The sequence below is a fragment of the Lycorma delicatula genome, chromosome 5, assembly GCF_047948215.1.
Source record: "Lycorma delicatula isolate Av1 chromosome 5, ASM4794821v1, whole genome shotgun sequence".
NCBI lineage: Eukaryota > Metazoa > Arthropoda > Insecta > Hemiptera > Fulgoridae > Lycorma > Lycorma delicatula.
Genome location: NC_134459.1, coordinates 134,912,837 through 134,929,496, shown reverse-complemented (window position 1 = coordinate 134,929,496; position 16,660 = coordinate 134,912,837). Strand labels below are relative to the sequence as shown.

The 16,660-nt window shown below is 27.7% G+C and overlaps 1 protein-coding gene across 1 annotated transcript in view; it reads right to left on the bottom strand.

Annotated features, from left to right (window-relative positions):
- Window positions 1-16,660, bottom strand: part of side (motor axon guidance molcule sidestep) — a 458,315-nt gene that overhangs the window by 154,749 nt on the left and 286,906 nt on the right. Inside the window, exon 7 of the mRNA XM_075367132.1 lies at window positions 8,541-8,692. Within this exon, the coding sequence (XP_075223247.1) occupies window positions 8,541-8,692 (152 nt within the window). The remainder of the gene's footprint in view (window positions 1-8,540; window positions 8,693-16,660) is intronic.

The window sequence follows — 16,660 nt, the reverse complement described above, 5'->3', positions numbered from 1 at the left end:
CATCAAGGTAAGAGATTAATAAGTAAAAGTAATAAGTAGAAGTAATAAGAGATTAATTCAATAAAAATTTGTTTACTTAAAGTAAATTTGAAGAGTTAAATAAATATCCACAAAATCTCCATTAAAACAGAAATCATTTCGGAAAATCATAATTCAAATTCACCTATCTATAAAGTGATTGTAAAGTGACTCCCTATATTATATCAATAATTGTTTGTTTATTTACTGACAGGATTTTTGGGAAAACAGAATTTATATTGTTTCACTTCATGAATTAAACAGAAGAATACATCGTAAAGTTTGACTATACAAGGAGCAGCCCCATACAAGTAATAACCTCGTTATATATTGAATTAAGGGTAGCACCTAAAGAATTTGTACAATGTTGTATGACTTTTTTTTTTAATTGGTACAATCTTAATATCAACGTCATTCAAGATGATGATTCCCCACAAAAGTTTTCACAATGTATGGCTTAACAATCAATTTCTGGGATGTAAAAAAATCCTAAATTTTTTTATAAACTAAAGTACCGTATTTGAATTTTTTGACCAACATAACAATTTAGTTCACAATGAAATAAGTTCATGGGGTTTTTTATCGTTTACTAATATTTGTGATAAATTCCTGTATTTCATTTTAAAATATCAGGAATCTTTTCACAAAGAATTATTTTTCACTATAATCTATCAGTAAATAAACGTGTTATTCAAAATTTGAAATAATAATTTCAAAATTAGAATTGTTTTACAACCGTTCTATTCATTAAAGAGTTACAGTGGTAAAAATGGGTCGAAAAAACAAACTATAACATACATTTCTGTTCTGAGGTAGTTAAGAGTGACACAAAAATATAAACTACGTTTACATTTCATCACCGTAAATTAATTATAAAGTATAATTTGTTATTTTTTCTAAAAATAAAAAGAATAAGATTATGTAACTTGTTGTTATAATTTAAAATGTTAAATGATTGCATACAGTTTGGATTACATTCTATACACAGAAAGTAATATATGAATAGATATTTTAAGTTATTTATACTATACAATTAAATTTTATATAGGTCATGCAAAGAATAATTGGTATGCTATTCCACGAATAACAAAGCTAATCTCTTCAGAATTTGCTAACAAGGGATCAAAAGTATAAATACGTTGATTATAATAGAATCACGTAATAAAATATAAATAAAACAGAGTAGTGATTAGAGTATAGTTTAAGATTAAAAAATTTTAATTTCATTACAAGTGAATTAGCTATTTTGTAAAGATAAAAAATAAAATTGGTACGTAAAAGAGTAACAATTTTAAAAAAGTTGTTAGTTGCTAAATATTTGAGAACGAAGTTAACTACTCGTTAAACGAATTGAGAATAATATTTAGTACCCACTATTTTAAGAACTCTACCGATATTAATTGAATAAGGAAAAATATTTTTATTCAATTTTGAAAAAAAAATAGTAGAAGATGTTTTACAGAATTATTATTTTTTTTTTAAATAGAAACTAAATCCTAATAAGACCTGCTCTCTTTAAGCCAAATATATATAAATTCTTCTTCTTCTTCTTTTCACTCCACCCAATTTGTGGGTACGTTGGAAATCACTTTTTTGTGTTTTGTGTCTTTCTTTAAGCTCGGTATTGTTTCATTCTTTACGTTATTGTTTCATCTTACTTTCCTTTATTCTTCGGAGAAATGGATCTTACGTTTGGTTTTGGTTTTAGCTTAGAACCTACTTTTCTGGTCCTTGGTAACTGTTATGGAGGTTTTGCCCAGGAGCGAGTTTTCTGTGATTAGGAGTGCCATTAAATTTTTTCTGATTGGTTGAACCAATCTGGTTTGGTCTTTTTCTTGTGGAAATAATCAAAGATTTGTTGGCTAGTCTTCGCTCATTCTGAGAATGGGTCCGTTGAAGTAGATTCTTCTTTTTCTCATTGTGTCTGACAATTTTTCTGTTCTTTATTATAGGTTTTCGTTTTTACGTGAATTAATCTGTGTTTTTTCTTTTGCAACTTGGAGCCTAGGATTTTTCTTAAGATTTTCCTTACTTTGATTTTCAGTCTTTGATTGGGCCACAGTTAATGATGGATAATATTCGGCTCGGTTTAGGGCTTCCGGTTAGATTACTGTGATATAGCGTTGTATTTTTGTATTCCAGGATAGAAGTTTTTTGTCGTAGGTGTTTATGGTGAGTTCAAAGGCTAATTTCTTCTGATTTTCTTTTCCTTTCCCTCAAAAGCATTCCAGCTAATCCATTATCCGGATATTTAAATTCTTTGACTATTTTTATCTTTTTTTATCCAATTTTATGGTGGCTGGTGGATTTTTGATGTTTGTCTTAAGTTTGATCTTTTCAAAACAGAATTTGAGATCTATTTTCGCTGCTTTTTTTCAAATTCTACAGTTTCTTCTTTGGCTTCATCCCATGACTAAGCTAGTAGGGCTATGTCGTATACTAAGTCTAAATATTTGATTTTGATACCTTTGTTTTTTGTTTCTAGTTGGACTCCACGCCTTTTGGTTCCATTCTTTAATTATATTTTCTAGTAACCAGTTGAATAATAGTGGGAAGATACCGTCTTCATGTCGCACGCTGGTTTTAATCACGAAAGGGTCGGATAGTTATGCCATGAATTTAACTTTGGAGTATGTTAAGTTAAAATTACTGGTGAGGGCTTCTTTAAAAAAGTTATTGGTTTTGTTGCCTAGGTGTAGTTCTTTTAGTATGGATAAGAGTCGTACTTTTCAGTAGTCCATGAAAGTAGTGTTGTAGAACTTTGCTCTTGACTTTTGGTAGTTTAAGATGTTTTCGAAGTGTAGCATTTGTTCAGGGCAGGATCTTCCTTTCCTAAAGGCTGCTTGCTGCTTTACGAGTTGGGGTCCCGTTGGGGTTCTGTTCTGTTCACTAATGCCTTAGAGAGGATCTTGTAATTTAATATACATATTATCATCTACGTTTATTTATATTCTTTTTAGCACACCTAGAAAATATTATATATTTGTAGATATAAATACATATCAATGTGTTAAAATCTTTAATTTACTAATAGACGTTAGAAATGAATCGAACATACTTACCGGCTCAAATAAAGATCTGACAGGTTGTTTTACCTTACGTGATGACTTTTACAAGTAATCCCTTGATATTGTATTATATTTTGGATGAGAGTATACTCGTATGTGTATATAATAAATATTTGGTAATGAAGTTAAACAAATTTAGCTATTCATTAAGATGAAATAAGTAAATTTGGTCTTATTACGTGAAGAACGAGGAGTCTAAATATTTTACACCTTGAACAATATTATTATTATAATAAATGAAAATACTATATATGCGTTTTGCAGTAGTTTTTCCACCTAAAAAACTGCTATAAATGTATCCGTATTTAAAGTTTCATTGTTTGTTGAATCGTTAATGCGAAATTTATCTATCCTAATAAGTAATTAACTTCTGATTTCGAATCTATAAAATTATTTAAACGCTAAACTTTCAAGAACAAGAAATAAAATCTGTTATAGTAGTTATTTCTGATCTAGAGAATTTATCAGCAGGTTTTTCTCTACTTGGATTTTTTCATAATAAATATATTTTATATATATATTCTTTATTTTATAGTAAAAGATTTTTTATGTAAATTTAGCAAAAATTCAATATAAAGTGAATTTTATTGAAATCTTAATATTTATACATTTATAAATTTCTTGTAAACTAATTATTAAAATTTTTTTATATATTTTAAATACAAGGATAAGATACAAGGAACGATAAGATCGTTCTTTCTGATAAAAAAATAGAAATAATTCCATTAATAAAAACCATAATTAAACTTATTATTTAATTTGTTTGAATAATAATTATGTGTGTGTGTATGTGTATATATATATATATAGATATAGATATTTATAATTTTTTTTTTTATTAAAGTTCCAAGCAGTAACGAGGTTTTACATCGGAGCCTCATTACTGATGCATGCGGTAAACATCTGGAGCTCACTATGAGGTGTCAACAACTACAAACATATGTGTGCATGTAAATGTCAACCTTTTTCTGTGTTGTTAACGTAAGCTTGACTTGTCGGAACTGTCAAGAATAAAGCATAAGTTACTAATTTCCTACAGTCTTCATCCCAGAATATACACAATAAACGAATTATTTTACATTGTTAAAGATGCGAGATTTAGTGTAATTAATATTAAACGTCATCTCTTTTAGTTCATATCTTATTTTATATTTTCAAGCGTAAAATAAAGTTTTCTTTTTTTTTTAAAAAAAAAAGGAAAACGTATTTAATAAACTTTAAAAAAATGATATATTATACGAAATTAATTTTTCCAGTCTGCTAAGTCCTATTTGTCCATGATAAATTGTGAAATAGTCTGAAAAAAATGAACGGACATTATACTACGTAACACGTTTCGTAAAAAAGTCTCATATAATTCTGTACCAAATATTGCCCAGAAAATTTTACACTTTTAAGATTTATTTTATTTTGTATAACATGATATTATTTAACAAATTCTCATACCTTCTGCGACAATTTTGTTATTCTTTATGAATATTACAACACTCTAGAGCCCTAGATAGATTTTCAAAACTTAAAAAGCCCCCTCAGTTTTAGTAATTAACATCAAATCTGAAAAATGATTCATATATTCATTCATAATTAGTGCAAAAAAAAAGCTGAGAAAGATTCAAGTATTTAGGAAGTTCTGTGATAGAATCAGAGATGGATATGGAAAAAGTGGAGGCCTCCTCCCAATAAATATTATTTTTAAATAACTAAAAAATTTCTTTTATAACAGATTACTATTACAATTTTTAATTTTCATTTTTTAACCTATACGTTCTGTAATCTTTACAACTAAATATTTATTTAAATAGAATAATCTAAATTAATTAATATAAAATTTAATTTTTACTTGCATATCCTAAAAAGGTGAATGTCCTATACAATTTTAGTTTCAAATAACTGAGAATTATCGAGCAATTTTATTTTAAATTTGATTTATAAAAAAAAAATTTGAAAACATTCGGGTTGAAATTTGTTCAATACCAAAATTATTTATTGAACTTAAAAAATAACTATAAATTATATATACTTCAAGATAAACTACATTAAATCCATTGATAATATATTTAGTCATTTTCCGAAATGACTCTAAAAACGTTTTCCTTGTATGGATATTTCATTAATTTCAATGCAGTTAGCATAAGCTTTTTGCTAACTTACGGAAGTGAAATTAACAAATATACAATGTTAAAAATTGTCCTGTATTTTACAACATAATAAAATATTAACTTTATTAAGTTTATATAATATATAAATTTATCAGTAAAGAGTTGACATTTTTAATTTTATTAACCTTTGGCTTACATTCCCTCAAGAAAATCCTATTTGGAACGGAAACTGTATGGAGGAAATAAAAATCATAATCTATACTATTATATAAAGAGGAAGAGGACTTTTTTTCGGGATAAACAAAAAACTACCCGATCTATCGCTACTAAATTTTTACTCATGTTTCTTGGCATAATTGAGAAGGTTTTTAGATGTATTTCATCTCAAAAAAAAATAAATATATATATATATTTTTTATACGTCCAATTAGTAGTGGAGGTTTGCCGGTTGAAGCAAAACCTTTAAATAATTTACAACAATTATGCCTAAAGGAAAATACTCAGAACTAAGAGAATTGAGAAATTATTTTCATACTTTTCACAAGACAGATTTTAACAATGGTATAAAAGGTGAAATAAAATATTTCATATGTATTACTTATTTTAAACATATCTTTATATCACTGGTAACGCCTAAAATCATGCTACTGTTAGGTTTTTTTTTTAATAAAAGTTTATTAATTCGTACATAAAGATTTTGTATGTAACTATGTAGACTGTCATCAATATATTTAAACTTTTTATGGAAAGATTAATTTTATATCACGACATTTAACGGGTTTTAAAATAGGAGTAGTTTTTCATTCCACCCTTATTTGCGCGCATGTACGTTGCAATCTGTTTAACTAGCAAACAATAAGCAACCCCCCACGACCTAGTGAAATAAGAATAATACGTGAGACATGTAAACAAGGTGTAGTGTTATAAAAACTGAGGCCAACCATTCTGAGATATGCGGTTAATTGAACCCCAATCACCAATGTACCACGGCGTTCTGTGTCTAGTATTTAAATCCGTATAAAAGTAACCAACCTTTACAAGGATTTACAAGGAACGTCAAAAGCTTCGACTTCGAAAATCAGCTAAGTGATCTGCCACGACGAGATTAATGAAATACATTTATTACAGTGCAGTTTTAAGTTTTCCCTGAAATTTAGATAAAAGTTTTTTCCAATAAAAAAAAAGAAAAAGAAATAAATTGTATGATATTTTAACAAAATTTTTTCTCGTCATGTTATTCATTTAATAGTTTTACAATGCAGTGATAATTAATCTGCTAACTTTTGATATTCAAGAGATTTTTTTTCGAAAATTGATTTAAAACTAATTGATTTTCTCGAAAATTAATGTAAAACTTAATGGTGAATATTTATAATATTTTTTTTTTTTTTGTCTTCAGTCATTTGACTGGTTTGATGCAGCTCTCCAAGAGCTATCTGGTATTTTTATTCATTGTTTTTTAGGTAGTCAAGATATTCGGTTTATAGGTGGGTTAGTAAGGCAATGTCCCTATGTGAGTTCAGCATTTTGTATTTCTTTAATCTGTTTGTGTGGGTTTCCCTTTTTTCTGGATTTTACTCTAAGGATTTTATTTTAGAGTTTTTTTTTAATTTAATTATAATTTTTTTTTTTTTTTTTTTTTTTTGTTGGTGTTACCTTTATTTACAGTTTTATTTACATATTATTTATTTTCTTCCAATTCTTTTTTTTTTCCTTGTATTAATTTTTTCTATAGTTTTTATATAAATATTTCTCTTCTTTTTTTGTATTTTTCTTGTTTATTTGTGGGTCTTTTATGTTTTGGTTATTTGAGGATGATTTTTTTTTTGTTTTATCTTTTGATTTTAAGTTGATTCCTTTGTTTTTGTTTTTTTTTTTTTTTTGTTTTTTGATGTGTTTAGTTTTTTGTATTTTTATTTTGGTTTAATTTATTTTTATTTTTTCAGTTCTATGTGATTTTTAAGATATTACTCTTCGGGGTTTTTTTAAATCGGTTTTTTAGTTTTTGTTATTTTAGATATGGATTAGTTGATTCGGGTTGATTAGAGTATTTTGTTTCATGTCATGTAGTTGTCTGGATAATCTGAATATCGACGTGGTATTCCTGCTAGTCCTAGAAAGTGTTGAGGAAAAAATGTTAAGTTTACTCCTAAGAATATGGTTGAAAATTGAATTTTTAATCATTTTTTATTTATTCTTATACCTGTTATTAGTGGGAATCAGTGAATAATTCTTGCTATAATAGCAAATACAGCTCCTATTGATAATACGTAGTGAAAGTGGGCTACTACATAGTATGTATCATGTAAAATTACGTCAATTGAGGAGTTGGCTAGGATTACTCCCGTTAATCCTCCAATAGTAAATAGGAATACAAATCCTATAGATCAGATTATTTGGGGTGATTTTTTTTTTGTTATTCCTTGTATAGTGGCCATTCATCTAAAGATTTTAATTCCTGTTGGCACTGCAATAATTATAGTTGCAGATGTAAAGTATGCTCGTGTGTCAATATCTATACCTACGGTAAATATGTGGTGTGCTCATACAATAAAACCTAAAATACCAATTGCTAATATTGCATAAATTATTCCTAGATGACCAAATGTTATTATTTTTCCTCTTTCATTTGTAATAATGTGTGAGATTAGTCCAAATCCAAATTTATAATATTTATAAAATCCAAATTTATAATATATATATTTTAAAGACTATTAAAATAGCTTGGTAATATACTTGAATATTTTCTTCGTTATTTTTATGTAAGAAACAAAGTTTTTTATTTTTTTTTCATGTCTTACAAAGACTTTTTTGTCACAGTATCGTATTTATAAATATTTTACATAAAAATATTATGTAAAATAAAATAAGTTTAGTAAAAAAACCGACTTAAAAACAAACTAAAATAAGAAATTTGAGAACGCTTAGATTTCAGAATACTTAATGAAAATTTAAGAACGGTTTTCAAAATTTCTTTCATTTTTGACTTTTTCTAGGTGGTGTCAAAATAAGTGTTACAAATTGCTTTAATTTCTTTTTTATTTAGCGCTGAAATTAATAATTTTCATTTTAAAGGACAATCGGGAATATTTTACTTCGTGATTTTTACAACAATTCTTTTCCAAAATGGATTTAAATTTAAAGTTGCCAACTTTTTACCAATTAAAATTTTTCTATTATCCACTAGTCATAACAGTAAGAGTATTTATTATTAGAAGAAATTCACTAGATCTAAACTGTATTAGTTTATTTAACTACTAGTAATAATTATTATTTAAGTTACTGCTTCAAATCTTAGTACATCTTACTTTGTTAAACTAAGTTATTATTGTAAATATACATAATATTTACTGACCACAGTTGCAGCATGTTTAATTGGTTCACCATCTAAAAGCCAAGATAAACGTGCTGGAGGTACTGATCCCGTAGACTCGCATAGAAGTTGCCTAGATTTACCAGCAGATAGCACTTCATTACTCGTTACTATCTTCACATTTAAAGGTTTTACTGAAACAACCAATACACCTCTATTTATACGCAAATGTATTTCACTTACTGTAAGATAGCTCCGTTAACTAAAGCTAATCTTTTTTCTTTATTACGTACAACTAATTTAGAAGTAAGCGTATCTTTTATTATCCCTCATTCAGAAAGTTTAGAAGTAACTGCAGTTCCTCTCTCGTTCATTCTTACTTTCTCAGTGTACTTCTTTGCTCTTGTATTTTAGTTTCATTATTCTCTTTCTTATTCTATATATATTACACTAATTCTTATTTATAATAGAGTAGAAGTAAAAGTAAACGAGAAGAAAATCAAATAAATTACGTAACTTTACTTCTTAAAGCACATTGTGCACATAATGTGTTCATAAAAGTAATCTACGATTAAATTCAAAATGTGTATAAAACTACTTAATTATAATAATAAAAGAGAATATAGATGTTCTATATTTAAAAATTCTTGTTTAATTTGGTTTACCTAACATAGATAGATTCATAACTTATTCAACTGATTATAAATTCAAAACTTGTTACTTTTAATTAATTTATTATTATTAATTAAATATTGGTAAATAAGCGATTTGAATTTTTTTTTAGTTTCTTATATCCTTATAACAAATTGTAAAACTATAATTGATATTTGATAATTTAATTAGATTATTAGATATCTCTGATGTACGTGACAGAGTAGTATGGCTCGGCTTTTCATCCGGAGGTTCCGGATTTGAATCCCGGTCAGACATGACATTTTTCATACGCTAAAAAATTTCACTTCCATATCCCACGCACAATCTTCAAGCTTATTTTGGTTATAACCTCAAAAAAATATATATTAATAAATAAATAATTTCATGTCAACAAAATGTAATTTAAATCGATTAGTTAAATTATTAATTAATTCCATTTAAATTAAATTAGCCATGAACATTTCAAACCACATATAAAGTCTCTTTCTTTTTAACATCAGGTAGTTAGATTGTTATCGGATAGTCTGAAAAAGTATTGATTTTATGATTCTAGTAACTTGAATATTTTTATTTAATTCAATGACTTCTCATCATTTTTCATCAACTAATGAACTGGCGGAATCGTTTACATCACTTGGATATTTATACATAATTGTTAAAATTGGGAGTGAAATCCAAAGCCTAAGCCTCTGCTATGATAATTTATTATTATTTTGATAAACAGCAGTTGTAAATCTGATCTATTCAAAATCAATAATATGTTAATTCCACCTTGAATGTAGAACCCTCAACCTCTCGAAGGATCATTTTCTTCTGTAGTGATTTTTTTTTAATTTTAGACCTCTATTTTATCTCTTTAAAGGATGACGAATTCTATTGAGCTATTACGTTTTTTGTTTATGTGTGGTTTAGTCTAATTATTTTTCCTTGAAATCTGATTCCTACTCAGTAACTGTACAAAAAACTCCAACTTTAGTTGAAGTGCTTAATCCAGTACCCCTTATTGGGTGACATTATTTCATAAAAACTGCCGAACTAAATATGTAAACTGAGTTTTTAAAGCCTAATTTTATCTGTTTTTAAAATTTAAATTCTGTCTAAATAATACATATAAATTCAAGCAAAAAACGAAGCTTTTCCGGTCATAAGTTTGAGGTAATTACTTTTTATATTCTCATGTCAAAATTATTCTTCGTGTCTTCATGTCAAAGTTATCAAACTTAAATTTATTAAGTTTGATAATGCCAAATTCTAAATAAATTTATGTAAAATTATGTATATAACTTTCTAATATATAAATGTAACATGTTCATCGCCCAAATTTGAACAGAAATTAATAAAAGCGATTTATTGTTTTCCAAAGCAGTAAGCAGATCGGCTTAATAATGGTATTAAATAATATTTTTCCTTGAAATAAATCGTATTTTCTCATAAAATTCCTGAAAACATTATGCTATAAGAAAAACGTTCCACAAATACATACATACATATATATATATATATATATATATATATATATATATATATATATATATATATACACGAGTATATGTTTGTATGTAAAAAGTTTCAAGAATTACTTTTGTGAATTTTTTTCAACCTAACCGATTTTTTAATTTTTAGAAAAGTTTTTAATATATTTTCATAAAGTTTATACAATAAAATAAGTATTTTTTCAGTCTTTTATTTGTGATTATTTAATTTTCAAGAAAGAAAAAACAGCCTTCTATTCGTACAATTTAATACGAGTTCACATTCTAAAAACATTCTAAAGGAGCAAGGCCTGTTACTTGCATACAGTTGGCTATAGTTCATTTAGGAGTATATTCTGATTATACTTTCTGTAATTATATTTTTTGATTATATAAAAACAAAGCTGTTATTAAAAAAAAATATATATGAAAACAAAATAAAACTTATATAAATTATCATAAAAAATAAAAATTATTATAATGGAAAGTAATAACAAAGTTTAATTAGTTCCGCTGATTTCATCAGCGTTATAACATCTAATGCAAACATTAAATGAAGTTTAGCAATAACAATATTTTTTTTTTTTTTAATAATATAGCATCAAAGAAAAATGCTACGTTTATATTGTCAGTAAGAATCAACATTATGCTTTGCAGAAGTAAAGAAAAATAATGGTTATCAAGAAAAAAAGGGGGAAAGAAGAACAGGGTATAATTGTAATGAAGAAGAAAAATATGTGCCTGCCAAAGACAAAGACAAATGAAAAACATCTTCGCTTCAACAATAACCATGTTGGCAGGGTAGAAGACAACGCTAATTTTCTTATACACAGATGGCTTGAAAAAAGTTGTCTACAGACAATTCACATTGAGAATTTTTGGATCGTATATTGTTATAATCAGTCTTACTACTAGCTGAGAAAACCGGATTGACACGATCAAATTATAAACCTAATTAGATTTTAATAACATATATTCAAATTTTAATAATTAAAATTATATAGAATACACATTTATTTATTCAAATATATTTATTAATAAAAAAATATATTTTTATTGTTTAAATTGTAGAAACTTATTAATTGCGTTTTAAGTAATAAAGTTGTACAATATGTTTGTAAAATGATGTAATCCTACAAGTATAATTATCTATTTTCATTAAAGATTTATTTTAGATCTATAAAAAACGTAGGACAGTCATAAAGTAGTTATCTTGGTTTTTAAATACTCTTTGTAAACTCTGTAACTTACTGGGATAAAAAGAAATATTATATTAATAATATTTAATTATAATAATATTATATTAATATTATTATTAATAATATTAATAATATTATTTAATATTATATTAAATAATATGCGGGCGCGTATTCAAGAATAAATAATCTTAAAAGAACTGAGAAAATTTCTTATGTTAAATGCAAAAGAAAGTTCTTTCCCCTTTGTACCTAAATGACAGGAGATAATCTAAAGTTATAAAGTTATAAGGAAAGGTAGAAATAAGGTAGTAAATGGTAGAAAGGAAGTATTATCTGTGTGTGAGACACTATCCACAAGTTGGTTGATGGATAACATAGAAGCAATGCAGAGGAAAATCTGGCAGATGATGAATATATGAATAGAAATTTGCGCTTAACAGCAATGATGATTTAAAAAAAAAAAAAACAGATTTTGGATACTTTATTTAAGAAAATTCTTAGAAAAAATCTGTAAAAATAGATTATCTTTAGAGATATGATTTCGATTTTCATCTGCTTATAAAATGTTGAATATTCAAACTAAGTACTTTAAAATCTTTAAAAATTTTAATAATTGTTACATTTCTAATTTTTTTATTTTTATGAAGACACGATATCTGTGCAACTACAGTATAGTTGGCAAACTCAAAGTATTGGTATCGTATTGAATTCATTAGTGAAAATGAAGGATTTACAGGAACAGTTTTTATTATAATTATTTTTTTATAGTAAATATACCACGCTTGCTTATTTAGAATAAAATAGTAAATATATTTCAATTTCTGATGATCATTGTCAATTCATACTTACAAAACTTATTTGTGAGAATATAATAAATAAATGCAATAAACAAAATTTGATTCAAAGTTTCATTTTTATTAATACTGTAAATTGTTTTTTTTTTTTTTTAAGTTGCTTTACTTACAGTAAGTTTCTACAATGAAGCTATAAATAGGTTGTATGACTAAACATCACTTGAAAGAGAACCACCTATGATAATCCTCAAGTAATACAAAAATAATAGTATAAAATAACAAACAAACAATAGTATAACATACATAATATAACATCTGATAGTGCCTTTGAATGTCCATTCGAATGTCCAGTCAACATTAATATTAAAAAAACAAAATAAATATTAACTTTAAATAAACCAGTAAAGGAAACAGTAACTTTGAAACATCCAAGAAACAATAAACATGAGCAACATGCCGCTAAACCGGATCATCATAACGGGCCATCAACAACTTCAACCACATGGAGCCTTTTTAGTCTCCTAACGTCCTCGTTGTTGTCTAGCAGATTCGAAGCGAGATGATTAATATGCTTATCCAATTTGGACACGTACATCGAAACTAGACGTCCAACTTCCTCTCAAACGTAGATTGCCTACGTAATCGTGGATCTGAGCATTTCCGCGAATCACGGCGCGTGGGTTATGTTCCGTAGAAGTGTGTTCTGAAACCGCTGAATGACCTCCACGTTGCTGTTACTGGACGGTCCTCAGAGTTCAATTCCGTACGTCCATATCGGTTTCAAGAAAGTCTTGTAGAGGAGAACCTTATTAGACAGAACCTTATTGTGATCTCTTACTCAACACGTAGTCATCTTCTTAAGCTTAACGTCAAGAGTAATTTCCTCTCTCCCTAATATGATTCCTCCACGTCAAACGGCGATCAAGGTAAAAGCTCAGGTACCGTACCGTACTGACTTAGGTATCCCGAAACCGTTTAACCAAACCGCAGGCAATCTTTCCTTCTCATTGTGAACGTTACATGGCTGGACTTCGACTTTATCCTCCATGTACGCAACCAAACGCTGATGGCATCCATTGCAGATTGCAATTTCTCTGAGGCAGTAGGCGGGATATCGTCAACCGCCTTGTCATCCGTATACGACGCAACCGTGACATAGGCTGGAGAAGGCTGATCAGAAGTGTAGACCAGGAACACAACCAGACCCAGAACTGAACTCTGCAGAACCACCAAGTTGTTATCGAAAAACGCAGCCATCTTTTGATTGTTACTAACGTGCCAGATGTGACCATCTCGTAGAATTAGTACGATTGTTATAAGCAAGAATTCAATTTAAAAAGAAGAACTGGTATCCAAACATTGTCAAATGCTTGCTCTTTGTCCAAAAAGGCCATCGAACAATAATGTTTCTCTTCCAGAAACCTGACGATAACACTACTAATTCTATGGGATTGTTCCACATTCTATGAGGTGGTCGAGTGACCACCCTTAAAGCCGAATTGATGATCGGGTATCACTACTTTATTTTCCAACACTGGCCACAATCTGCGCAGGAACCGCTTCTCAAAAATCTTGGATTAAACCGGTAGCAGGCTTATAGGCCTATACGAAGACATCTCTTGCGAAGCTTTCTCAGGTTTCAGACCACGTTATTTAAGACATCTTTCATTCCGAAGGGTAGTGAGTTGTCCTAAGGATATGATGGGTGGGCCTGTGACAACAGCTAAAAGACAGAGTTGTTCGCTGAGCACTTAGGAAAGGTGTGTCGGCCGCATGAGATGCACGGTGTTACCGAGGAGGAAGTTAGTGAGTTTTTAATTAGGCCGATTCCTTTGTGTCTTTCTTTGAGGCCGTTCTCTAAGGTGAGAATAGCACAAAAGGTGAGGAGGATGATGAGCGTATGGAAGGCTCCAGGATTTGACCGCATTACGCATAAGATGATATCTTCACACCGTCTCGGGCTGTTTCTTACTTCAGGTACCTATTTAATCCAATTCTTAGAACAAGTCGATACCCTTTTAAAAACTCAAATTTGATCGCAAATTTTTTTTAATCCAATATAAAGTGTATTAATTTATTACCGGGAAAAATATTTATGTTAATATCTAGGAACAATTGCTATACGTACTCGTTTGTTTGGAATAAACCCAATCAACATCTTTCAACTATTTGTCAGTACTGAAACTGCAATTGTAAATAAAAATGATAAATCTACATTCTCAATTGTTTTGAATCTTTGCTCTGATATTTCTTTAAGGGTAAATTTCGACATTCAGTAGAATAAATGAAGGTTTTAAAATAATAAATAACCATTTTACTTTGATCTTTTTCTGTCTATTTATTGTAAATTTATTGGATAATTTCACAATAAGAGTTTTCTTTCTATGTAGGTAATGAATTCAGGAGGTTGCTGTTCCGGTTGATACATTGAAATAGATTGTAACTTTGACAAGTTAAGGAAAATACTGTTATGTAAATTTAAAAAAAAACCAAAAAAAACAATTTAATTAATGATTCTTTTTTTTATTATTATTGCAGCACAAGTTAAAATAATTAATCAATTTTGTTCTGCATTCTGGTAGGTCTCGAGGAATATTTCTGTTAGGTCCTCACTTTACCATTCTCCAAGCTTCACGATTTTGTGCCATTATCAGAATTAAAAGTAAGTAATAGAAAAGTCAAATTTTAAAAGTTTTTAATAAAATTACGCTAGATTGTTTTTTTGTTATGAAAGAACGGGCGTCCAGATCTATGGTCATTAGCCCGGTGGAAATTGGTAGCTTATGAAAAGATGTCATGACTGAGCGAGATTCGTACAAAAAGTACCAAATTAGAGAATTCAGTAAACATAAGATTAAGGTAACAAGATTAAGAAAATACAGGATTTAGGTAAAAGATTAAGAGAATTAAGATGAGAAGACAGGTCAACCATAGATTTTTTATTTAACAAATATGAAAAAAAGAGGTATAATTAACAGAAAAAAAAGAAATCAAAAATGTGACATTCTATTATTATTAATATTATTCTCAAATGGCATTTTGGTTTGAGGGAATACATTGACTATGTAGTCCAACCCCTATTGTTACTACTATTAATTCTTTAAAAGTTTGGTTTAACTGTTTATTTTTCTTAGTAATTTTCTTTATTCTTTGTTTAGTGTTTATAATCTTAAAAGTTTATATGTTAAAAATATATTATTATTTATTTATAAACATCAACATTTATTTAAACTCAATTATAATCATTCCTACATATTAGAGGTTCTTTGATGAGTAATGTTTGTATCCTTCTTGGTAATAGAGTTTCCTTTAGGTGAGGGTTATATAATACAGCTAATCTATTATTCTTTGGTGGTTGGGTTTCAATTAACCACACATCTCAGGAATGGTTGAACTGAGGCTGTACAAGACTAAACTTCATTTACACTCATACATATCATCCTTATACATCCTCTGAAGTATTATCTGAAAGGTAAAAAGACAGGAAAAGAAAGTCTGACAGGAAAAAGAAAGAAAAAGCTAGTCGATTAATGTTAATGCATGATGTTCACTTCGGTAATTTCTATTCACTCCTTAAAGAAATATTAGAATGATTTTTCTATAAATGATTACTATGATTTTGACAGTGGTATATTAATTATTTTAATTTTGGTATTTTGTTTTTATTCCTCTAATTTATGTTTTCATAAAAGACTTTTTATTGTATATGCGTTGTATATGATATGTTATATTGTATTTGTGTATGATTTATAGTATACTTTGATTTTCTATAAATTATTTCCTTTCTACTTTGAGTGGTATTTAAGTAATATTGTTTTAGATGTAAATTATGATTTTGATAAGATATTTTTTAATTACTGTATGTTTATCATTACTCTCGCTCTCAACTCAAATTTAGTGCGTTCAGAATGTTGCTGTGAACTGGAATTATGGAATTGTTATGACGAAACATTCTTAATTATAATTTTATATTTAAAATTCATTATTTTCTATTTCCATTATTTAAATTTTCATCATTTATCCTAATAAGGAACCGAAGCTTC